Source organism: Callithrix jacchus, chromosome 13 (assembly GCF_049354715.1).
Source record: "Callithrix jacchus isolate 240 chromosome 13, calJac240_pri, whole genome shotgun sequence".
In the NCBI taxonomy this organism is placed as follows: Eukaryota; Metazoa; Chordata; class Mammalia; order Primates; family Cebidae; genus Callithrix; species Callithrix jacchus.
In genome coordinates, this window is record NC_133514.1 from 3,848,430 (window position 1) to 3,874,222 (window position 25,793).

At 49.9% G+C, this 25,793-nt stretch overlaps 1 protein-coding gene across 2 annotated transcripts in view; it reads left to right on the top strand.

Annotated features, from left to right (window-relative positions):
- Window positions 1-25,793, top strand: part of DLGAP2 (DLG associated protein 2) — a 923,452-nt gene that overhangs the window by 181,004 nt on the left and 716,655 nt on the right. For both annotated transcript variants that reach the window (XM_054243655.2, XM_054243654.2), the window contains one exon: window positions 10,931-10,985. In XM_054243655.2, coding sequence (XP_054099630.1) covers window positions 10,931-10,985 — 55 coding nt within the window. The remainder of the gene's footprint in view (window positions 1-10,930; window positions 10,986-25,793) is intronic.

A 25,793-nucleotide genomic window follows, 5' to 3' on the forward strand; every position in this document is an offset into this window, starting at 1 on the left:
AGCATGGACCCCGAGCCCCTCCTCTGCTGTGAGGACACAGACCTGGTCATCTTGGAGTGTAGAGGTTCCCATGGTTACTGCTGAAGTGCTGGAAGATTCAGCGTCTCTGGGTAGCTCAGGTCCCCTCCTTGGCTGTCGGCCAAAGGCTTCGAGGTCACCCAGGCCTCGTGGCTTAGGCATCAGGGCTCCTCTTGCTCATCCCTCCTGGCAGGTGGGGGCTTCTTCCCCTCTTGGGTGGGACATCCCTGTGGGAAGGACTCTCTGGAGGCAGCCTAGTCCCCTCATGGATGGGACATTTCTGCAGGAGAGACCCTCTCGGGGCAGCCTGGGTGGGATGTCCCTCTGGTAGAGACCCTCTGCAGGCAGTGAGTGTCTCCCTATCCGATGACCATGTTTTTGATGTTGGAGGCTCAGTCAGCTGGGCCCCTGGGTGGGAGACTTCCCAGAGCAGCCTCCCTGCAGCCTCAGATAGACATGGAATGAGTGGTCTTTGTGGCTTCCAGCCCTTAGACCTGGAGGTTTTGACTCCAGTACTGTTGAGACATCTCAGCGTTACTCACGAGACCGTGGGACGGGGACAGGACTGCCTCCTGTCCTGCGTGTTCACAGCAGCTGTGATGCCACATCTACCTTCGTGCCCAGGGGCGATGGTGCATAAAGAGAATGTGGTGTAGACATGGTGGAATACTATTCAGCCTTAAAAAGGAATGAAATCCTGTCATTTGGGGAAACATGGATGGAGCTGGGGGACACCACAATGAATAAGCCAGACACATAAAGACAGGCACTGCTGATCTCACTCATGTAGGAATCTGTGAAAAGGCAATTGCCGCATGGAGGCAGAGCAAGGGTGGGGTGGGGACAGCAGAGTGGCGGCTGGCAGGGGTGGGGTGTGGGGAGTGGGGTGGCAGCTGGCAGGGGTAGGGTGTGGGGAGTGGGGTGGCAGCAGGCAGGGGTGGGGTGAGGAGTGACGTAGAGGCTGGCAGGGGTGGGGTGTGGGGAGTGGGGTGGCAGCAGGCAGGGGTGGGGTGAGGAGTGACGTAGAGGCTGGCAGGGGTGGGGTGTGGGGAGTGGGGTGGCAGCTGGCAGGGGTGGGGTGTGGGGAGTGGGGTGGCAGCTGGCAGGGGTGGGGTGTGGGGAGTAGGGTGGCAGCTGGCAGGGGTGGGGTGTGGGGAGTAGGGTGGCAGCTGGCAGGGGTGGGGTGAGGAGTGACGTAGAGGCTGGCAGGGGTGGGGTGTGGGGAGTAGGGTGGCAGCTGGCAGGGGTGGGGTGTGGGGAGTAGGGTGGCAGCTGGCAGGGGTGGGGGTGGGGAGTGGAGTGGCAGCTGGCAGGGGTGGGGTGTGGGGAGTGGGGTGGCAGCAGGCAGGGGTGGGGTGTGGGGAGTGGGGTGGCAGCTGGCAGGGGTGGGGTGTGGGGAGTGGGGTGGCAGCTGGCAGGGGTGGGGTGTGGGGAGTGGGGTGGCAGCTGGCAGGGGTGGGGTGTGGGGAGTAGGGTGGCAGCTGGCAGGGGTGGGGTGTGGGGAGTGGGGTGGCAGCAGGCAGGGGTGGGGTGGGGAGTGGGGAGTTGGGTGGGCTGGGCCGGTGGGCTCTGGAGATGGGCTGCACGCTGTGTGACTGCAGTTCATAATAACACAGGGTTGCATATTTCAAAACAGCCTTAAGAGGGGATTTTAAATGCTTTCGCCACAAAGAAATGGTAAATTCTTGAGGTCATGGAGATGCTAAATAGCTCAATTTGGTCATTCCACAATGTATGCTGGATCGAAACATCGCATTGGACCCCATAAATATACAGTCATTATTTGTAAACTAAAAACGAAGCTGCTGAAATGGTGTCTGTGTCTAATGTAACAGCTTTCACGGCGGCAGCATTGTTTCCTCTGCAGGCTCCTGCTTCCCGGCACAGCCTCTCCTCTGGCAGGCCTGCCTCTTGGAGCTCCTCTGAGGTGGGAACAGTAGGGGTCCCCTCGGAGTCCCGGGGTCCCTGCAGGTGTCTGGGGAGTGGGGCTTTCAGCCTCTGGACGCCTCCCCGCACCTCCGCCACCGACGTGCTGAGACAAAGCAGCCTTCTCCACTTGTTTCCGGGGAGGAGGGGGCTCTCGGCCTCTGGACATCAGACCATCCCCCATCCCCAGTGCTGAGACACAGCAGCTCTCTTCACCTCTGTTTCTGGGGAGCAGGGTGCTATCAGCCCCTGGAAGCCACCCCATCTCAGTCTTCTGAGAAATAGCGGCTCTCCACCTCTGTTTCACCTGCTGGGGTCCCTGTACGTCTGGACCGTATTTGAGCATCACGGGTGCGGGTGTTAACCTCTTAGTCACTTCAGCAGATGCTTATCCAGGGTCCACAGTGAATCCTGAACTCTGGATTCTCCCTTCAGAGCTTCTGCTCAGGTGGGGCACACAGAGAATAGACAGAAGTGAGACACGGCATTGGGGGTGTGAGGATTATGAGGGAATGCAGAAAAGCAGGCAATAGGAGAGAGACAGGGATGGGGCTTGTCGGTTACGGAAAGTCTCTGCCGAGGTGAACTTTGGGTCGGTCTGAAATGAGCCGTCTGTCAGGATGTCCTGGAGAAAGGTTTCTGGCAGACAGTGGCGTGTTCCAAGGCCTGGACCACCCCCCACCCCCACCCCGTGCTAAGACACAGCAGCTCTCTCCACCTCTGTTTCTGGGGAGCAGGGGGCTGTCGGCCTCTGGACGCCAGCCCTCCCTTCTGAGACCACACTCTTGATGCTGGCGAGGAGCAGGGAAGGGTGTGTGTAGCCAGAGCTTGGGAGGAGGCTGGGAGTTATAGCTCGAGCCACATTGCATGGGGCCTTCAGGCCCCTTAAGGACAAAGTATTCAGGGCCACGGTGGAGGGTTTGGAGCAGAATGACGCAGCGTGACTGGAGTTTATGAGAACCCTTTCGGTGACTCCGTGACGGAGGGTGATGGGGCAGGAGCCTGCTGGACCAGTCAGGGTATGACAATGGTTGCTTGCCCAGGTAGCTGTGGTGCAGTGAGAGGTGTCAGTGTCCAGAGTTCAATGGATGGGGATGATGGACAGGATGCAGGTTTGGAGGAGAGGATGCAGGCTGGCTTGGAGGACCTGGCCAGGGAGGGGAACGGTGGCACCATTGCCAGTTCCACCTGATGCCCTGAGCTGCTGGGATGGGGTAACACTGGGGCGGGGGTTCTGGTTGGTGGAGAGATCATGTATTTGGGGAAGTCACACTAAGTTAAGACATGTAAGTGGCACCATGGTGTGAATTGTCCCCCCAAATTCCTTTGTTGAAGCCTTGGTCCCAGTGGGATGGTGGTTGGAGGTTGGGCCTTGGGGGGTTCTGAGGGCAAGCTGTGGCCATAAGGGTGAGGCCCCATGATGGTGTTAGCGCCCTTGGAGGAAGAAGGTGAGACCAAGTTCTGTCCTCCATGGGAAAGCAAGGTGGGAAGGCACCGTCTGAGCCAGGAAGCAGGTGCTCACCAGACGGTGCTGTCACCTGTGCCTTGGACTTTCGGCCTCCGGAACTGAGAGATGAATTCCGCTGTTGATTCATGAGCCCACAGGCCCATGGACTTTGTTATCAGCCCCACCTAAGACAAATGGTGTGTCTTGATGAAATTTGTGTGTTTTGAAGAGTGCTTCATGGATGGCACTTCAGCCCGAGGAGACACCTGTGCTTTGTAGGAGATTTGGGGAGTGACGTCTCCCCAAGTTTGACAGGCCATCAATGACCATTCTTGTCTCAGTGCCACCAGAGTAGGTAGCATGGGGCGAGGCATCGGAGGAAGCTGCTGCGCTGGTGCGGAATCAGAGGCCCCTTCCTGCAGGTGGAGTGGGGGTTCGGCAGCAGGGTCTCTGCTCACTGTGACAAACGCTGACGTTTCCTGGAGATGCTGGAATCTCACGTAAAACAGGAGTGTGGATCTGTCCTCGCTCCCTTATTTCATAGGTGTTTGTTGTAGAGAGACCCTGGTCCCGCCAGGCTGCGTGTAGGGTCCGTTCTTTCTCCGAACCCTGTCTGCTCTTTTCTGGGTTCACTGGAGTCATGATTTAAATAAGAAGGTGAAGAGCCTGAGAATGTAATGGGAAAGCAGCAGAGATGCCTAAGAGGACGCCAACTCCAGAGGAGTTTCACAGTCATTTTGCGTTTCTTCTTAAGGACGTTTCAGTGCTGCTTCCTCACGGTTGTAAAAACTGATGTGCGGGCTCGCTGGATGTTATTTTACGTGACTCCATGTTAATCTCATGTAACATCCACCGCGCCCTGAGCAAAGCCGAGGAGTCACAGCGGGCTGTGCGAGGGCGAAGGTTTGCGTCTCCCCCACATGACCCGGCAGGCGCTCCCAGGTCCGTGTTCTCTCTGTGGCCCCGGCGGCCGCTCCCCTGCAGCCCCTCCCCACCCCGTGAGCTCGCAGGAGTGCAGGCGGAGTTGTGGATGAACCAGTAGTTAGCACGGCAGGTCCACGTGTAAGGCTCCTCTGTTCTATGCTGTTTCCTTATAACACTGACGAGGGAGACTGATCCCAGCTGGGGCACTGCCTGTGCGGCAGGGTTGGCTCATTCCCCCAGGGCTGTGTGAGTTTCTCTGGGTATCTGGTCTCCTCCCACATCCCAAAGCCATGCACTTGCATCAAGCTGGTGTGTCCACACCAGTCATCTCAGTGCCTGGGGTGGCCCTGTCCAGGCCCGGTTCCTGACTGGTAACCCACTGCTGCCAGGGCCGTGGCCTCCTGCTGGGGTGAAGCCTGGTGTGGCATCATCCCAGAAAGGCAGTCGTTGGCCAGGGTGGGACTTGGCACTTATTGTGACGCTCATCCTCAGGGCACATTTCCAGAGTCCACAAGGCATCTGGTTTTCTCTCACCCATTTCTCTAGTCACAGAGATGAGGTTAGGGTCCCAAGTTGGGGTGTTGTGTACCGGGAAGGGGTCTGGGGAAGCTGCAGGGATGGACATGGATTCTCAGGTGCCTGCTTTTGGGACTCCATGTGCTCCCAGCCCCTGCAGCTCGAGGCTGGATTCCTCACACAGACACCCCTGTGGGACCCTCTCATCCTGCATCCCCAGCTCTAAGTGGGCCCCCCGTCTGCTTTTTATCTCACAGAGCATGCCGAAGCTGTCACCCTCCGTGCTTCCCGAGTTCGTTTTTCTGGTGCTTGTGAGTTTTTGCCTTGGTCACTCTCCCGTGTAAAATCAGGTTTCAGCTGCAGCTTTGAAGGGCTTTCATGGAGTGGAGCTCTCTGTTCTCTTGAAGCTGAGCCCTGCACATCAGAGAGTGTTTCTCGTACCAGCAGCACCAACACTCATAAACTCCAGTCACACTGCATTAGTCTGCTCAAAAACCTCCACGATGGCCCTGAACACTTTGTCCTTAAAGGGCCTGAGGGTCCCACGCAATGTGGCTTCAGCTATGACTCTGAGCTGCCTCCCAAACTCTGGCTACACAAACCCTTCCCTGCTCCTGTTCATTTTGGTCGTGCCTCGGAGGTGGTGGTTTTGCTGGCATATAATTACTGTTACTTCTCCCTTGCAGCGAATAAGCAGCATGTGGGGAATGGTTGTAAATCACATGATACCTTGTTCCTCATCAGGATTTGCCGCAGTTCAGCGCCCGTGGATGGCTCATGCCTCATCCCATGTTTATGAAGCTACGGGTAACCTGGGAGGGGGAGCTGCTGTTGAGTCCATTACCAGGAGGTGGCCGCAGCCCGGAAGGAGCATTCGTGGAAGAAAATGCCCAGGGAAGTGAACGGCAGGATGGCAGGAGCTGAGATACCAACTAAAGGGCGGGAAATGAAGTCAAGAGGATTTTCCTGGAAGTAGAACAAAGACACAGGAAACAGAAAACAAGTGAGACATTAAAACAGGCTCCCTCAGTCCGACAGCTGAATACTAGAAGTTCCAGGAGAAGAGACAGAGAAGAAAGGTTTTGAATTTCCCAAAGTGGAAGGATATGAGACTTTATTGTCAAAACTACACATATACATAGTTTAAAAAGACAAGTAGGTGTAAGTTGGGTGTAGTGGCTCATGTCTGAAGTCCCAGCACCTTAGGAGGCTGAGGCAGGAGGATCACTTGAGGCCAGGAGTTTGAAACCAGCCTGGGCAACCTAGCAAGACCACATCTCTTTAAGTTTATTATTTCAATTAGCTGGGCATGGTGGTGTGTGCCTGCAGTCAAAGCTACTCCGGAGGCAGAGGTGGGAGGACGGCTTGAACTGAGCGCTGCAGTGAGCTAGAATCATACCATTGCTCTCCAGCCTGGGCAACAGAGCAAGGCCCTGTATCAAACAAAAATTAGGCCCAGAGGCCTAAACAGCATTGCAGTCATCCACTGCACAAATCCATCCATTTTTATCTTATCTGAACTTCTTCCAAAGACAGCAAACACGTGAATCTCTTTATTAATAATAAGTAAAGTGTTTATCTCCTGAGAAACAAACACATCTGGGTTTGTAGAGAGGATGTCCCCATGAATGTGGGGGCAGAGGTGGGGTGCAGGCAGGACATCCAGAGGGGAGTGGAAAGTTAAATCATCACAGTGAGACGTGCGTTTCCAGGGCTCAGGAAGTGCCGGGTGGGTGTTCAGGGGAGAGCAGTATGGAAGCATATGTTGAATAAAGTTGCACAGGAGGGTTTGGACCAGAATTTGGATCTGTTTGACCAGTGGAGAGGGAGATCTAGCAGGAACAGCCTTGATGACTGACAGCATGGCAATGACAGTGCATAGTGATGACAGCACGTGGCGATGACAGCACGTGGCAGTGACAGCAGGTGGCAGTGACAGCACGTGTCAGTGACAGCACGTGGCAGTGACAGCACGTGGCAGTGACAGCATGTGATGACAATGATGACAGCACATGGTGGTGACTGCACGTGGCAATGATGACAGCATGTGGTGACAATATGTGGCGATGACAGCACGTGGTGACAACATGTGGCGATGACAGCACGTGGTGATGACAGCACATGGTGGTGACAGCAGGTGGCAGTGACAGCATGTGGCAGTGACAGCACATGACAATGATGACAGCACATGGTGGTGACAGCACATGTCAATGACGACAGCACGTGGTGACATGTGGCGATGATAGCATGTGGCAATGGTGACAGCACATGGTAGTGACCACACGTGGCAATGATGATGGCATTGGTGACAACATGTGGCGATGACAGCACGTGGTGATGATGACAGCATATGGTGACATGTGGCAATGACAGCATGTGGCAATGGTGACAGCACGTGGTGATGACAGCCCATGGTGGTAACAGCAAGTGGCAGTGACAGCATGTGGCATTGACAGCACATGACAATGATGACAGCACATGGCGGTGACAGCCCATGGTGGTAACAGCAAGTGGCAGTGACAGCACGTGGCAATGGTGACAGCACGTGGTGATGACAGCCCATGGTGGTAACAGCAAGTGGCAGTGACAGCATGTGGCATTGACAGCACATGACAATGATGACAGCACGTGGCAGTGACAGCCCATGGTGGTAACAGCAAGTTGCAGTGACAGCATGTGGCATTGACAGCACATGACAATGGTGACAGCACGTGGCGGTGACAGCCCATGGCCGGGGAGGACGGCATGCTCTCCTGCCCACATCCCTGGCTGCACGTTTCACCAGATGTTATGGCTGAATTGTGTCTCCCAAAGTGTGTGATGGAGCCCAGCTCTCCAGACACCACCATATTTGGAAACAGAGTATTGGGGGAAGCTGAGCTGGTGCATTTCTGTTGTTTTAAGTCGCCTGGTTCATGGTGCTCATCACCAGCCACAGGTGACCGATGCATTCCACCGGGGCATTTCCCCAGCTCAGACGCCACACCGTCCGTGATCTTGTGTTCCCCTGGGGGATGAGGAAGACGCGTGGCTGGGTCTGGGCCTGGGCCCCCCCTCTGGACGCAGGGGACAGATGTGGTCCAGGCCCTGAGCAGAGAGAGAGGATGCTGGTGGGGTGTCTGGATCCTGGCTGGGGTCAAGTTTCTTCATGTGAAAATAGGTTGAGTGCCTGACATCTGCAGTGTGTGACAAGGCCACCGGCACTATGAGCGTGTGGTGTGTGGACAGTGCAACCTGGCACCTGGCTTTCAGGTTTTAACTGATTTTCATTATTTCAAATTATATCGCTGGCTGGGCTCGGTGGCTCACACCTGTAATCCCAGCACTTTGAGAGGCCGAGGCCGGTGGATTGCTTGAAGTCAGGAGATTGAGACAAGCCTAGCCAACATAGTGAAACCTGTTTCTATTGAAAATATACAAATTAGCCAGTGTGGTGCCGGGCACCTGTAATCCCAGCTACTTGGGAGGCTGAAGCAGGGGAATCACTTGAACCCGGGAGGCAGAGGTTGCAGTGAGCTGAGATCATGCCATTGCACTCCAGCCTGGACAACAGAGAAAGACTCTGTCTTAAAAAAAAAATTCCATCAGGCGCATCCCCTGACTCAAGGGTGCCACCTCTCCACACCCTCTGATTCTGTTTTCCTCAGATGAGGAGGGCCCCGCTCAGGCTGGTGCCACAGAGAGGTTAGAAATCAGTGTTTCAGGAATGCATGTCAGTGCTCACAGCTGGGCCAGTGAGTGCTGAGTATATTTTGTAACCCTGGCCCAGTGGCAGGCAGAGCTCATGCCTCCTGATCTTTCTCAGCTGCTAAATGCGGTCATACAACAGGCAGGTTGTATGGAATTGAACCTTTAAAAGTGCCTTTGGGCAAGAAGTATAATTTCATTGTCCTCTGCGGCCCTCGGTAAATCCTTCAGGGAGGAAGAAATAACCCCATTATGTTCCTGCCTTCCCGCTCCCTTCAGCCAGAGCCCATGGGGGAAGCAGCCTGTGCTCAGCCGTGCAGAGGCCGAAGCTGGTCTGGATTTAACGCGCCGCCCTGCCCGTGGCTGTGGCGAGGAGGGCATTGTCAGCGTTAGATACAAGCACCATTTTCAAAAGCTGCCTGCCTGCCTTTATGGAGCTCAAAAGCAGATTCCAACGGCTGACGCTTTGTCTCGGATCCTCACAAAAAAAGAGCTGCCTGGTGGGTTCGGAGAAGGCTCTGTGGGAGCCACAGGGTGGGGTGTTGTGTTTGTGGGCTCACCCGCCTGGTTCTGCTGTGGACGTGGGTGGGGCTCACCTGCCGGGTTCCACCACGTGGGGCTCACCCGTGGACAGCCTCTCCTTAGGCGCAGCTCGTGATTTCAGCCAGGAGGAGGTTGTGGCGGGAGAGATCCCTTCAGTGGCGTTTCCAGCTGACTAGGTCAGCGTTTTCCCTCTCGCCGTTGATGGGGAGTCGGCAGAGAAAAGTATTCTGTGGGCACCTGAGTTTAAGACAGGACGTGGCAGGGCATCCCTGTGGACACGTGTCTCCAATCTCCATGTGGGGTGTGGAGGGGCGGCCTTTTCAGACTTCATGGGCCACTGAATGCCTCCCAAGGGGGCAGGTTCCAAGGCCTGGCCTTGATTCCTGAGGCCCTTTGGAAAGTGCTGGAAAAGGCGAGTGAGTGGCTGTGGCCGTGGAATGAGACAGAGGCAGATTTGCACAGAGCTCTTGAAGGCGTCCAACCCCAGGACTTCGAGTGTATGTGTGTGTTCTTGGGTGGTTGGGCGTGGGGGCTGGGAGCTAACGAGGGAAGCAGAGTGTCAGAAATGACCCACAGCTTCAGACCCACTGATGAAAAACACTGACAGCCTCCACTGGCATGGGGTGGGCTCCTGACCGGTGGCTGTCTCAAGGGTGTGCACCTCAGTGCCCCGACGGCCTCACTGGGCTTTATCCTCTGCCTCAGCTCCAGTCGGCTTTGGGTAAATGAGAAGCATGTTTCTGAACTTTGAGTTCCACATTTTGCACAGTCTTTGCTAGGTACTAAAACCGGTTATTGTTTTATTTTATTTTCTGTCTCTGTTGATTTGCACAGACTTAAAAATTGGTAATTCTATCTTGTTTGTGAGTGATTCTATTTGAGAGAGAATTGCTTCTTTTTTCAACATAGAATTGTCAGCGGGATGGAGGAGAAGGGGATGGTTTTTCTAGACCATCTCCTGTGCTTTCATCCGTTGCATTTATAGAGCCTGCTGTATACTCAGCCAGACTGTAAGTCGATCGAGGGCAGACATTAAGATTGGTGCTTCTTTACAATACCATCTGTCCGCCCTCTCTCCTGAGTAACTTGCCCTGGAACAGGTCATAAGCAGAGGCTTGTGTGTGGATAGCTGTCTTCACAGAGGGCTGAGGAACGGCTGCAGCTTCATCATGGGGAGTATTTAGGATGAAAGTTCAGCTTCTCCTCTAATTGGATTTAGAAAGATAATCATACATTTCCTGTGGACGTCTCTTCGGCTCACATTACTGAAGTCTGTGCTTTGCAATTTGCTTTATGTTGCTGAATCTTGGGAAAGCCATTCTCTGTCATTTCCACCTCTCCACTTCCCAAATAAGGTATTTTCTTCACCTTTCCCTGCTGAAGTTTGAATGTAAATACAGCCCTTACTTTCACATTTTCCTTTGTGCCTCACCCTTGATGGAAGCATGCGGGCTCAGATTCTAGAAGACCCAACATCATGTTCCTGCAGCCCTCCATTTCCAGGCTCTAATTGCGCAAGTATTTTAAAAGCCATCACAAAAATTGGTGGGCCCATTTGCCTTATTGTAGGAGTCCCCTGAGTGCAGCTTTCAGGCTCCCCGGAGGGCCCATTAGGAGCGTACATTAAACCAGCCTGCATTAACATTCCAGCAGCGGTGATCATCCCACTCACCTGATCACCCTTTTCAATGAAAAATATATGTCATCAGAATTTCCCCGTACTGTTTAATTTGTTAGGCCTTTCTGGACACGCTGACTTCGTGCAACATTGAATGACCTTATTAGAAAGAACACTCGCAACAGTTAATGAGAGGCCTTTCTCTAGCTGAGTGATAACCAGATGTATTTTATTTATTTGTTTTAAAACAGGTTTTGCCTGGCATTCTGCAGAAGCATTGCTGTATCTTACCAGACAGGAATACAGGTAAATACGTTTCGTTCTTCTGCTTTAATATTACAGGTTTCATATCAGTGGCAAAATTGAGAAATGCGATTATTACCTGATTTAGACATTTTGTACATTTTTATTTTGTGGGTTGTTTTAGTGCAAGATTGCATATTAACTAACTGTAAGATGTGAAAATAGGATATTTAGTTCTGTAGTGAGTTGTGAGCTGAGCCCAGAGATCTGTTTTTATTTGGCAGTGGAAGTCGATTTATTAATAGATGATTGTTGTCTTGGATTTTTAAGGGAAACAGGTTGTCTTATAAAGTTGAATTTGTTGGTTTCAAATTTGTTTCTTTTGCTAATTATACTTATTTATTAAGGAAAAGACACCATTATTATTGGCTAGAGTAAAATGTATTTGGAGTCTATTTGCAGTGAAGGCCTTTCTCTGTGATCAAGGTAGGAACTGGCTAGGTGTTACGTTCTTAAACCCCTTAAGGCCTCCATGAATAAAACATGGTGTGAGTATTCTGAAGTGGGAGATGCATCCCTGTGTAATTTCTCATGGCAGGAGAGCGGTGTGTGGCTGGTAGTTGTGGGGAAGTGTTTTGCATGACTTTTAGGGAAACATGACAGAGAAAAAGAAGGTCTAAAAACAACTTTGTTATCATACAATTCAGGGAAGAAAAGAATCAGTCAGGGCCTATTATCCTGTGGATATGGATCTGCATTTCTGTTACTCTTCTGCAAGATTTCTGATTTAAGTTATTTTTATCAGAGAAATTGCAAGTCCTGAGGAAAGTATAGAGAAGGCGCCTCTTTCACGTGAGGGGCTCTGTTACAGTTTATTCATTTCTAAAAGCAATCGTGTGCTGTCAAGTATGTATTTGTGTTACAGGATATTTTTGTTGGGTATGAAACAGAGGTTGCTGCCATTTTCTTGTTTGTTTTCTAGCTCTAACAAGTTAATAACAAAGACGTGTCTATAGTAACTAGAAGAATTTAATTTGTTGAGATTTACTGTTGACTCGCCACTAAGAATGCCGTCTCAGTAGCCAACGCCTGCATTATACATTCCAGAGCAGAATACCAGGTGTTTTGAGAAAACTACAGTCTTTATTTGTCACTTGTGCACAGGGATGGATGACATCACTGATGGTACTGATGGAACTGTCCTGTTTTCTTTTACCCAGAGTCGAATACCAGGTGTTTTGAGAAAACTACAGTCTTTATTTGTCACTTGTGTGCAGGGATGGATGGCATCAGTGATGGTACTGATGGAACTGTCCTGTTTTCTTTTACCCAGTCAAGTGTGTCTTAGCTGTGAGCTTGAGCACATTCACTGCTTCCATGGAAGCCTGTTGAGTGTGTCAAATAGTTTTGAGCCTCTTAATTTTCTGAAAGTCTTGGTTATGAGTGAAAATATATGAAAAAGTCACATGTGTAAAAACACAGATTTCTGCAATGATTTGTATATCAACATCAGCATCATAGAATTTCTAGGAAGAAATTAATTTCCCGGATTCAGGTGAATCATTTCTCTGATTCTGAGAAACACCAGGAATAATGATAAAATAAGTTAAAAGCTAACTACTGTACTGTGGGTATTAAGTATGGAAATGAATTTTTCATGTTTTTTTAATAATTTGTTCTGTAAATGGTTTTAAGTTAATTTGGGAAACATCGCCAACTGGAGACCTTTCATTCACTTTTCATGAGACTCTAAGTAATCCATCTGTGGAACCAAGAGAGCTGCCTTCCACTGGGGCCTCAATGTGGAGGCTGTTAGCTGGGCAGTTTCCTCTAAACTGTTTTTATGTTACAGAATGTTTCACTGTCATGTCAGCTGTGGAAGACCCCGGGCTTTGACATTCGGTGTGGATAAGGAAAGGAATGTCTTCTCCATTCAGAATGGAAAGATTGGGAGAATTCTAGTTTTTATGATGTAATGGTGTCTGGTATGCCCAATGCTGCTTCATTATTTAGGAGAGCTTGTTTGGAAATGTCTTCAGATCTCAACACGGCGGAGGTTCTCACTGTTTGCTTTTGCATTTCGGTGGCATGTAAAGGTCCTCCTGAGGGTGACTGTAATTTTCTCGTACCTTAATGGTTTTGGGGAAGAGTTTTCACAATTTCTCATTAAGGAGATTGACTTTGCAGTTGGTACCAAGTTTCCATGGTAGAGATGAAACGAGTCTGCAGATGAAGGGTGGGCACGGCTGCCTGGCAGTGAGAATGTGGCGAATGCCACTGAACTGGGCCTCAGGCATCATTGTCACGGCGGAGTTCATGATGTGAATGCTTGACCACAGTAGAAAGAAGATTAACCTTGGGGTGAATCATCACATTTTTCTTGTTTGGTTTTTACTTATTTTAGAAATGCTTTATACTCCATTAACTTTATGCATCCACGTTTCTGAATTAAACATGTCCATTCATGAAAGATAAATACACTATCATTTTCTCTTGCTATTTTGATTGCTTGTGATGATTTTAGCCAGTGACGTGAAATGTCAGAGTGAATTTCATGGATTAGTTTCCCATACGGTCTTGGCTGTTTGTTCTCAGCAAGTGTGTGTATTGGTGGAGGAGAACATGACCAGAGACCATCCTTTTCATGAAGGCACACACGTGAATGCATATGGAGCTTTTACGCCTTTAAAAAAACACAAAACACATTTATGTCTGTCTTCACCTCTAAGCATTCTTCCCTTTTCCTGCCTCGGTGACCCCTGATTGGCCTCTCATAGGCCTTTTGTTTGCAACCTGCCTGGAGTGAGTTTTGAAGCTGAGATCCACAACTTGGTGAAGAATGGTCGTCTCGGGGAGGGGCGACATCCCGAGTGTCTGGGGTTTTAGCACCTGCCTCTGGCTTGAATCCAGCACCATCTTTTACTAGGATTGGTGTCCTGGGGGCGTCCCCTCCTTAGCACCCTTTCTGGGTTAGCGGGCTATAAAAGGACCGCCAAACAGAGCAGGCCTTGGGCACAGCGTCCTGGACGTGCCACCACATTTCGGCTGAAGGCAGGTCCACTTGCCGCTGGATTCAGCCTGCTGAGTTTCTGGCGGAACTCAAGGACTTCGTGCAGTTAAAACAGTCCAAGACGCCTGCCCATTCCTGGACGGAGTTGGAAACCTTATTCGAGCAGCGACTTCTTCACAAACAACATCCTTTCATAATGACTTGCTGTGTTCTGGGTGACAGGGAACCTGTGTAAAGTTTTATAGGCAGGTTTTCCTCTTAGCAATGGAAAAGTCTTATAGCTGCTTTAGTATTTCCGACCCTTTAACTGGAGGTGTGGGAACTTTGGCTCCATGGTGAAGATACAGCATGGCCTAAGTGGTGTGTTTTCCTGCAGGGACTCTGTGTTTCATAGGATGCGTGTATAATGTGAGTTAGAAGAGTGGTGCATTTTCCCCCGGGGACTCTGTGTTTCATGGGATGCATGTATCAGTGTGTTGGAAGAGCGTTTTCCTCCTGGGCCTCTGTGTTTCATACATGCATGTATAAGTGTGTCATAGGATGCGTGTGTAAGTGTGTCGGAAGAGTGGTGCATCTGCGTTTCACAGGATGTGTGTGGAATGGGTGTTGGAAGGTGCTGGAGAACACAGCAGAGGCAACTTCCATCCAGTCCCCATTTCCCTGGCAGTGAGATCTAAGCAGGGAAAACACTGGGAGCTGTTTAGTTCCTAGAAGATCTGCCTCCTTCACCTTCGTTATTAATGACGTTCACTTCGGAAGTGCCGTGACATTTGGGAAAATTGGGTTATACAGCTGTGAGTATCATAAATTCTTTTCTTTAGGCTACACAGTTGGCTGGGGCTCTGATTTTGGACCTAGCTGCCTCATGCAGCCTTTATCCTGAGGTCATCAGGAGACAGCCTATTCTGCTGCCAAGAATAATTAGAAGTTTCAAGAGTAAATTGATTTTGCAATATGGCAGCAGTAATTACCTGTGCAAACTTTGATAATAACCACTGAATAATGAAACCTCAGATAGATACAGCATGCAGGAGTATCATGTTTGATTTTTGAGATACATTATGTTTCTAATTGACAGTGAATGCAAAATGACTGTGAAACATATTATATATAAATGTTGGGTGGAAAGATTCCACGTGCTCTCCCTGTGTCTGTGGGACTGATGGTTGCTTATCTGCAAGTACATCATGGAAACTACTGACTCTGCAGCTGGGTTCCTGCAGTGACGTTCGGGTCAGCATTTGTCAGCTGACTTTCCTATGCTGGGAGAGGAGGGTAGCGAGGCCCTGTTCTAGTGTTCGCCAATTCCTGTGGTCCAGTTTCAGGTGCTGCTGTGAAGTTCCTGGACTGGAGTCGGGAGGAGGTTCCAGCTGAGATGAGCCAGCTCCCCGTACGGAAGTGGGTGCTGGCCCTTGCTGTGGTCCTTCCACCCGGTAGCTGCAGCTGCTGCCTGCTCTCTGCAGGGCCACAAGTTTTCTAGTTATGTGTTGGCAAAAGGAAATCTTGGATTGAAAGGTAACCTTTGTAACAGAGTGTTTCATTTTGTCAAATCTACATAGGTGGAGCAAATATTTTCTGTGATTTATGTTTGGATGCTGAGTACCTGAGTATTACAAGGTAGGGTTTTAGAAGCCTACAGGGTGGCAGACCTAATTGTACTTCATTAATGTTTCAGCACATAGAACTGTTGGCAAAGCGTTGCCGCCAGAGCAGTTTACAGGTTTAGTTCAAAACGGCAGACGGACACCATTGTTGAAACGTTAGAAAAGGTTCTGTTTGATGATTGTAATTCCCCTAGATTCTGTTCGAGCTAAAGGTTTTAAAGAGCTTTTAATTCCATGATGGACAAATAAAGGAAAATCAGTGGACACATTTGCCCTTTCTGCTGTAAGCCTGTCTAAAAGGACAAGGGTTGGCGCTGCTGGCGGTGAGACTGGCGCGAGCGTGTGTGCATTTATCAACTTGCACTGAGGCTTGACTTCATTAATTCACATCTCCCTTGCGTAAGATTCCTAAAGCCATGTACACAATGACATTGTTACTTTGTGTTGTGTTTGAATTTCTACACTAATCGTGGATGTTTCCTGCCTCTGTAGAGTGGGACTTTATCAGGTGCTTTCACGTTCATCTTGACTAGTCCTGTAACCATTGTGAGACACAAAATATGTCTCCATTTTGCGGAAGATAAAATAGATACAGACGCACCTGTGACTTCCTTGTCCCACAGCCCCCAAATATTTTGCTGTGCCTAGATACGGGTTTCCGCTAAGTCAGTGTGATACCATTTGAGGTCCTCACTGCTTAAGTACTGAATTATTCACATGTGACTTTTTGGTCGCATATGATACAGAGCAGCACAATGTGGACTGGGAACCTGAATGCTAGAGCTGAAGGAAGAGGAGGCTGGGGGCATGGCCGCTGGAACCCGGGACTGGGCAATGCAGGCAGGTCAGACGGGTTTGCTGCTGAGAGAGGCGGGAAGTCTCCCCGTGTGGATTGCACTTACCTGTTTTCAGGAGGTCAGGGAGTGGTATTTACACATGCAAGATTAAAATGAGATCTCATTTCTTTGAAAGACCAAATATGTCAAGTAAACTTCTTTTTACTCAGATACCAAAATTATTTGTAATACCTTTTCTCTTTCCAAAACGAACCGAGGTTGTGCAAATAGAATTCCATATCATGTGATTCACGCAGTTAGAACAGTGAAAGCAAAGCCGGGGCTGAGCTGGAGGAAGGAAGTAGAGGCAGCAGCCTGGAGCTGCCTCTCATGACAGTCTCTAAGGTCCCCATAACCCCTTTCAGCGAGCTGGGGCCTCTTTTCCTGCATCGTCTCTCCCTCCCCACCAACCAAAGAGAAAAAAAGCCACATTCCTCACATGCTTAAAAGGGCTTTATTTCATCATCTGGAAATGCTTTTATGGGAAAATTGGTTGTGCTGTTTAATTCCTGCCAGAACAAGGGGCATGCATGGATCAAGAGTATCAGGACCACAGGTCTTTTATTTCATGAGGCTTCCAGCATAGACGCTGTCTTCGTGCTGAGTAGAAGGACATGACCCCATGCAGGAAATGCAACCCCTGAATGAAAACAGGGTCAGCCCCATTCCTTCTGGGCAGGCACTTCTGTGCAGAGTGGAGATTGCACGGTTATTGATGGCAGCCCTTTTAACCCCAGAGCAGGTTAATCTATGTATTTACCTAGGTTTGTGGTTTATGCAGTTAAATGTGGAGACATAAAGAAATTTTATAGCTCAAGGCTGCATGTTCTGTGGATGCTTTTGTGCTGAGAGGGTTCATGACTAAACCTTGTGTCTGATACACCTGTTTTAATGATATCCCAATGTAAATTCCTGGGACCTTTCTGTGTGGTGCAGATGTGTGGGGCTGGAAGTGGACCTACAATTACCTTTTGGGAGATTTTTCGTGTTGTCTCAGGGGTCATGCCTGGGGGTGTCAGGAGGGTGGGTTTCTGTCACATCTCCTGGTTCTCCACACCTCGCAACCTGTAACTTTGCATGTAACTGTCGGCCCAGGGCACACTGCCACAGGGTCTTGTGAGAGCGTCTGTGCCACGTTCTTAGGGGAGGGTTCTTTGGGCAAGGCCTCCCATTGGGATACTCTGAAATCTCTTCCTGAACTGAAAGAGTGCTCTGTGGGCCGACTGCTGGCTCATCTTGAAGATGTCCTCTGCACCTCACAGTGCATCTTCATTGATGATGCCTTGGTGTTGTGGTGTCGCCCTCCCTTGGGAGCAGGGACTGTCTGTGAAACCATCACTGGAATGAGAATGTTGTCGAGAGTCTTGGTGGCACCTGCCACAGCCCCTGCCTGCTGCCTGGAAATTCCCAAATCAGAGGACTGGTCATGCATTTGCCTTAGCTATTGGGAAATGCAACAAATGTGTGGTCATTTGTTAAATCTTCACGTCTGTCCATCTCTCTGACCTTCCATCAGCTCACCCGTCCATCCATCTGTCCATCCCAGGGCATGGTTTCCACGTGTGTTAACCACGGGTTCTCTTCATTGTAGATGCTCCCCACTCTTTTTTTGTCCACCCCAAGTTTTCCACCTACGTATTTGTAAGTTACCTTAAATTCTTTCCAGTGTAAGACAAGATCACATGCCATCATACATACATGAAATTGATGGCAAAAACCAAAGGTTGGTGTCAGTGCTGCCGTTGCTCATGAAACCCAGCCCAAGCTTCTCCAGTGCGAAAGCAAAGAGGCACCCACATGACCCACTTGTTATGATTCCAAGGCAAAAGTCTGATTCGTTGGGAAGTGGAAGTGAAAATGTTAATCGAACAGCCAGGATCTTGCATCTTGGTTCGGGAATTTGGTCTGAAAGCCCAGAGTTGAGACCAAGGTGATCCTGGTGGTGATGCCCAGGTGGGCATGCTCAGGGCTCAGCCTCCTGTGGGGACAGCCTGGGCTACAGACTTCCTTGGGACCGGAAGGGCCTCTTCTCTAGGGTTTGTCCCTTCCTGGGAATAGAGAAAGGTGTGAGAGGCAGGAAGCTTATGGAGTCACTGCTTCTTCATAGCTTGTCCTGCTTCAAAGTAAAACGTCAGTGAAGCACATGTCTGTACATTTTCAGGAGTGAAGGGCCGGAGACAGTAAAGTGATTTTTAAGTCACCATTTTGCCTGTTTTCCAATAAGGTTTGGACATCAGTTTTGCTCTCTTTCCTTGTCTTTCCTTTTCCCCCTTTCCCTTCCCTCTTCTCCCCTCTGCTCCCTTACCCTCCCCTCCCCTCCCCTCCCCTCCTCTCACCTCCCCGACCCTACCCTTACTCTGTCACCCAGGGTGGACTGCAGTGGCACAGTCTCAGCTCCCTACAACCTCCCCTTCTCAGGTGCGAGCAGTCCTCCCACATCAGCTCCTCGAGTAGCTGAGTCTACAGGTGTGTGCCACCACACCTGCCTAAGTTTAAAACTTTTTATAGAGACGAGGTCTCCCTATATTGCATAGGCTGCTCTCAAGCTCCTGGGCTCAAGCAGTCCTCCTGCCTTGGCCTCCCAAAGTGCTGGAATTGCAGTCATGAGGCATTGCACCCAGACCAATTCTCTTGTTATTGTATTCAGAGTATTGTTTTATGGGCTGTTATTGTTGTTACTAGACAAATGTCTCCAGAGTTTTATCTTCATTTATTTATTTTTCCGAGACAGTCTTGCTCTGTCACCAGGCTGGAGTGCTATGACGTGATCTTGGTTCACTGCAACCTCTGCCTCCTGGGTGGAAGCATTTCTCCTGCCTCAGCCTCCTGAGTAGCTGGGACTACAAGTGCGCACCACCACACCCAGCTAATTTTTGTATTTTTACTATGCATGGGGTTTCACCATGTTGGCCAGGAGGGTCTCTATTTCCTCACCTCGTAATCCAGTGCATTGGCCTCCCGAGGTGCTATGATTATTACAGGCATGAGCCATTGTGTCCGGCCTCTGGAGTATTCTTTTTTGAGGTCAAGTTGATCAAAATGAATAAATACAAGTTGAATGACAATGGGACTGAACCGTGACTTTCATAGGCATCTAGTGATTGATTTGTGGGGCACAGAGACAGATTCTTTGGTGAGCTGCATGCCTAGAGCCATGGATGATTGTGCAGCTGAAGCGGAGAAGCTCACACTGCCATTTGGGAGCCACGCATGTAACATCTAAGTGAATTTACCAAAGTTTTGTGCCGTCCCAGGGTCTGTGTGTAGGGGACTGGGAGCATGGACATGCGTGTTTGTGCCTGTGCTTACTGGAAATTCAGAACATTTTAGATTTAAGTTTCCTGTTTTCAAATATGTCTCTTTCATTTGCTTGCAGCCAGTCAAGGTCCCTTAAAATGGTGAGTGTTGGTGACTTGTTTTCAAGCCATTCATAGAATTGGGGTTTCCAGTCATCTGACAACCCGTGGTGTCACTCTAACGGATTTTATAACAATCCACATTTAGTTCCTGACTGTTTTATGTAGAGGGTGCGGTATGATTCCTCATAAAACACGGTGAGTCAGGCGTGGTCGTGTCTCTGCCACACCATGCCTGCGTCGATCCTGAACAGGTTTACCTGGTACTCACTGCAATCTTCTGCGTCGCTCTTTGTCAAAAAAGACTGTGATGATACCTAGTGATACCTAGTACATAAAGTACCAATTGCTATAGATTTGTTCTTAGGAAGGTAACTGTGTTAACCCACACTGTTGTTCAACTGAGAAAATGTTCCATCCTTTTCTTTTCTTGTATAGGTTTTTCGACCTAGAGGCATGTAGACATACAGGTGTGGGGTGAGACAAACTGGCTTGAATTGAAGACAAACTGATATAGTTATGAGCTATTAGAAATATCAAAGCATATTATTTTTTGAGTTACTGGAAATATCAAAACATATTATTTTTAAAAACATTCAAATCTGAAGACTGAGCTTTCAGTGCTGTAGTTTTCCTTTTTTTGAAACATGATCTCACTGTGTTGCCCAGGCTGGAGTGCAGTGGTGTGATCCGCGTTCACTGCAGCCTCAGACTCCTGGGCTCAACTGATCCTCTCATTGCAGCCTCTGAAATTCAGCGATTATAGGCATCTGCTACCGCGTCCAGCCTCAAGCATGACTCGATTTTGAAAGTAAAAAGTACTTCACATCTAAAAATGCATTATTCTTTGACCTGAAATGGAAGGACTTGACATTACAGTAGAAACTGGTTTAATGTATCAGCAGTTATGTAATGGTGGGAAGGAATCCAGCCGTCCTGTCTAAGGTGCCCTGTCAGTACTGGGTACTTGGACAGAGCTGCCGACGTCTGCCCTGACGGGGAGGGTGCTTGTGCTTTCTGATGTGTCTTGGTCTTTCTTCTTTGCCCAAGGTACTAGGTTCTGGGCAGTGTGGGTGGGGAAGGGAAGCAGGGGACAGTTTGTGAGCCCCATCCCCCTCCCGGCTGATGAGCTGCGAGGAAATGCACATCCTGCCTGGGCAGTGTTCACTTGCTGCCACCACCCACCTGTTTAGCATCAGGTTTACCTTGAGAACGGACTACAGTGCTCATACCGGGGTCTGAGAACAGGAGAGGCCACCAGTGCAGGGTGGGCCCTGGTGTTCCCGGGATCTGTCAGGCACTGCAGGGACGGTCACCTTGCTGAGAAGCAGCAAGTCCCTGGCCGAAACTGCACCAGGGAAGGTGGTCAGAAAGAGCAGAGCCCGGGTGAGGTGTGAGCTGCTGGGCCATGCCTGCCGCCACCTGCCTCTCCTTCCTCGGCAGGACACAGAAGGCTCCACCATGTGGCTGTGCTCTCCGTGGTGTCTGGAATATTCTCTTCCCTTTCCCCACTACTGAAACCCTCCCCTTTACTAAGAAGTGCCTTCAAAATGGGAATGTCTTTAAAACCTGGGTGGCAGTTTTAGTAACTCCCTTCCACCCCATGTCTATAACCAGCGCTAGGGTCCCCAGTAGCGGCACCCCTACTTGGTGATTCGCTAGGAGCACTCTCAGGACTCACGCCCATCAGGATGACTGTGAGTTGTTGCAGAGAAATAATGTGGAGCCCGGTCAGCTGAGGGAGAGGGTGGAGGAGGGAGGTCCAGGGTACCCAGGCGGACACTTCCAGAGCTGCTCCCACAGAGTCCCAAGAGGGGCTTGGCTCCTCCAGCATCAGGCTGTGACCATACCTGTCATCCAACAGGAAGCTTATGAGAGACAAGTGCCCAGGGTGTGCCAGGGTCTGCCCACAGAGGCACCCCTGCCTGGCACTTATGCAAATTCCAGGCTCCCAGCAGCACAGCAGGTGTGTGGCATAAACCTCATGTTGGCACAGTTTAGGCAAAGGAAGCCCCTGTTATCAGGGAATAACCCCCAAATTGACATTTCCAGGTGCCAGCCGAGGACTGACCTTAGAGGCTTCCCTTTCAAAGGAGCACAGTCTCAGGCCTGCTTTGTGAGTCCTGTGTGCATAATAACAGTAAGCAAATATAAAAATAATTCGGCAGGCCCGGTGGCTCATGTCTATAATCCCAGCACTTTGGGAGGCAAAGGCAAGTGGATTGCTTGAGCTCAGGAGTTTGAGACCAGCCTGGGCAACATGGTGAGACCCCATCTCTACTAAGAACAATTAGCCACATGTGGTGGAGCACGCCAGTAGTCCTAGCTACTCAGGAGGCTGAGGTAGGAGGATCATTTGAGCCCAGGTGGCAGAGGCAGCAGTGAGCCATGGTCATGCTTGGGTAATCTGTCCAGCCTGGGTGACAGAGCAGCACCCTGTCTAAATATATATATGTATATATAGCTATAGATATACATACGTGCACATATAATAAAAATGAATACATAAATAATTGTAAAAATAATTTTCAGGATGCACTGTGCCAGGAAAACCCAGTGAGCAGACGAGGGCCCGACTCACTGCGTGTTTGCTTCATGCTGAGCGCTTGGTAGGCTGAGCTGAATGCTGGTCCTCACCCACTTCACGTGTTCTCACAGGACTCCTGTGTGTAGATGCATTTATATGAGCACTTCTGTGGCCATGTGTCCACATCTTCGTGTGTTCTCACAGTACTCCCATGTGTGGACGCATTTATATGAGCACTTCTGTGGCCATGTGTCCATATCTTCATGTGCTCTCACAGGACTCCCATGTGAGGACGCATTTATATGAGCATTTCTGTGGCCACGTGTCCATATCTTCATGTGCTCTCACAGGACTCCCATGTGAGGATGCGTTTATATGAGCATTTCTGTGGCCACGTGTCCATATCTTCGTGTGCTCTCACAGGACTCCCGTGTGAGGATGCGTTTATATGAGCACTTCTGTGGCCACGTGTCCATATCTTCATGTGCTCTCACAGGACTCCCGTGTGTGGATGCGTTTATATGAGCACTTCTGTGGCCACGTGTCCATATCTTCATGTGCTCTCACAGGACTCCCATGTGAGGATGCATTTATATGAGCACTTCTGTGGCCACGTGTCCATATCTTCATGTGCTCTCACAGGACTCCCATGTGAGGATGTGTTTATATGAGCATTTCTGTGGCCACGTGTCCATATCTTCATGTGCTCTCACAGGACTCCCATGTGAGGATGCGTTTATATGAGCACTTCTGTGGCCACGTGTCCATATCTTCATGTGCTCTCACAGGACTCCCGTGTGAGGATGCGTTCATATGAGCATTTCTGTGGCCACGTGTCCATATCTTCATGTGCTCTCACAGGACTCCCGTGTGAGGATGCGTTTATATGAGCACTTCTGTGGCCACGTGTCCATATCTTCATGTGCTCTCACAGGACTCCCATGTGAGGATGCGTTTATATGAGCATTTCTGTGGCCACGTGTCCATATCTTCATGTGCTCTCACAGGACTCCCATGTGAGGATGCGTTCATATGAGCATTTCTGTGGCCACGTGTCCATATCTTCATGTGCTCTCACAGGACTCCTGTGTGTGGACGCATTTATATGAGCATTTCTGTGGCCGCATGTCCATATCTTCATGTGCTCTCACAGGACTCCCATGTGGGGACGCATTTATATGAGCACTTCTGTGGCCACGTGTCCACATCTTTGTGTGCTCTCACAGGACTCCCGTGTGTGGACGCATTTATATGAGCACTTCTGTGGCCACGTGTCCATATCTTCGTGTGCTCTCACAGGACTCCCATGTGTGGATGCGTTTATATGAGCATTTCTGTGGCTGCGTGTCCACATCTTCATGTGCTCTCACAGGACTCCCGTGTGTGGACGCGTTTATATGAGCATTTCTGTGGCCGTGTGTCCACATCTTGCTCTCACAGGATTTCTGTTGCTCTGTTCTTATATCCCGGAATGGGAAGAGGTCTGTCTTTCACTGGCATTTCCCATAGCCAGCCTACGGGATTGTCCTGGAAGAGGTCTGTCTTTCACTGGCATTTCCCATAGCCAGCCTACGGGATTGTCCTGGAAGAGGTCTGTCTTTCACTGGCATTTCCCATAGCCAACCTACGGGATTGTCCTGGAAGAGGTCTGCCTTTCACTGGCATTTCCCATAGCCAGCCTACGGGATTGTCCTGGAAGAGGTCTGTCTTTCACTGGCATTTCCCATAGCCAGCCTATGGGATTGTCCTGGTTCCACATCCCTTCTGCCTGGAAGACCTTGGGACTCCTCCCCCAGCAGCGCAGCTGTTGCAGATGCTGTTCTGTGTGCCTGTCACAGCTACTGCTGCCCGCTGTCCTCCACCCAGGGGGCTCTGCTGTTCAGAGCAGGCAGGCCTCTCACTGCCAGTCTTGTCAGGGCCCCTCACACTCAGCCAGTGGCCTGGCACCTGGCTCTTCTGGCCTTGGTCTTGGCTGCCCGAGGGAGCCAGGCCAGGGTCCTCACCCACCGCTGGCCTCTGCTCTCCTCTGAGAAGGTGCATCTTCCAGTGGACAGTGATGCCTTGGGCAGAACTGTGCAGCTGCTTGTTGGGTGATGTGAGCCTAGGCTTATAGGTGGGAGCTGCATTTCTGAAACAGGAAACATCCATGCGGGATATGGGAGTGTGGCAGGCTGGCCGGGCATGGCACCGCTGGGCAGGTGCCATGTGCATGGTTGGCACCAGGTTCATGGGAGAAACGGGCTCCTTGCTTTTTTAGCAAATGATGATCTGCCCTCGTTTGCAGAGGCGCGGAGTGCTCCTCTTGTTTTTGGTATTTTCATACGTATTTCCCTGGAAGCTGGCAGAGGCTGTGTCAGGGCTGTGAGCCAACTGGAAGCCTTGTTTCTTCTCCAGCCCATCAGCTTCATCTCTTTGCGTGCACCCTGCTCACTTTATTCTGAGAAAGAGAGGTCAAATCTCGGCAAAGGACAGTGGGCACCTCCCTGAAGCTGTTCAAGTCCTGCTGAATTTCTTTTTTTGAGGTTGAAGACGGTTTTAATATTTGCCCCCCAAAATTTAAAAGTAATTCCAGGAAGGCATTTTATTGAAAAAGAATACTCTGCACTAAAGGGGAAAGGCTTTTAAAACTGTGACCTACTTCAACTTTGATGAAAACTGTTGTCTGTTGGGTCTAAAATAAATTGAAGTATTTCCAATCACCCCGTGAATATATGTTCTACCACGGTTTTGTGGGTATATGCATTGTGTTCTGAGAAGCTCTGATGACTTGCAAGCATGAACTGTATTTAACAGAAATAGTTTTAGTCTGTATTTTAATACCCTTCCTTTAAACAGAAGTATCAGATAATGCCAGTGATGGATTTTTCCAGCAAAGCTTTGCTTATTTAGCAGTGGCAGTTTCATTGCTAAACAGGTATTCAGGTGGCACATAAATCAAATTGGAGGGACTTGATTTATAGCTGCCATTCTCTTAGGTATGGGTTGGGCTTAATATGCAGGCAACTTAAGCACTGATGCACAAATAATGAAAGAAAAGAAAATGTTTCTTGAGGGAAAATGAGGCAGGAATTTGGAATATACAGGGAAGTGCCCAGGACTGGGACTGCAAGCCCTCGGTTCTGATGAATGCTCTGTTACTGTGTATCACGTTACTGTGTATCACACAGGTGTGTGTGTGTGTGTGTGTGTGTGTGTCTGTGTGTGTGTGTTTTGCTGCCATGTTAGAGGCTGTGGTGTAGCATTACTGGGTGGTATGTGGGTTTTGCTGCCATGTTAGAGGCTGTGGTGTAGCATTACTGGGTGGTGTGTGGGTTTTGCTGCCATGTTAGAGGCTGTGGTGTAGCATTACTGGGTGGTATGTGGGTTTTGCTGCCATGTTAGAGGCTGTGGTGTAGCATTACTGGGTGGTGTGTGGGTTTTGCTGCCATGTTAGAGGCTGTGGTGTAGCATTACTGGGTGGTGTGTGGGTTTTGCTGCCACGTTAGAGGCTGTGGTGTAGCATTACTGGGTGGTGTGTGGGTTTTGCTGCCATGTTAAA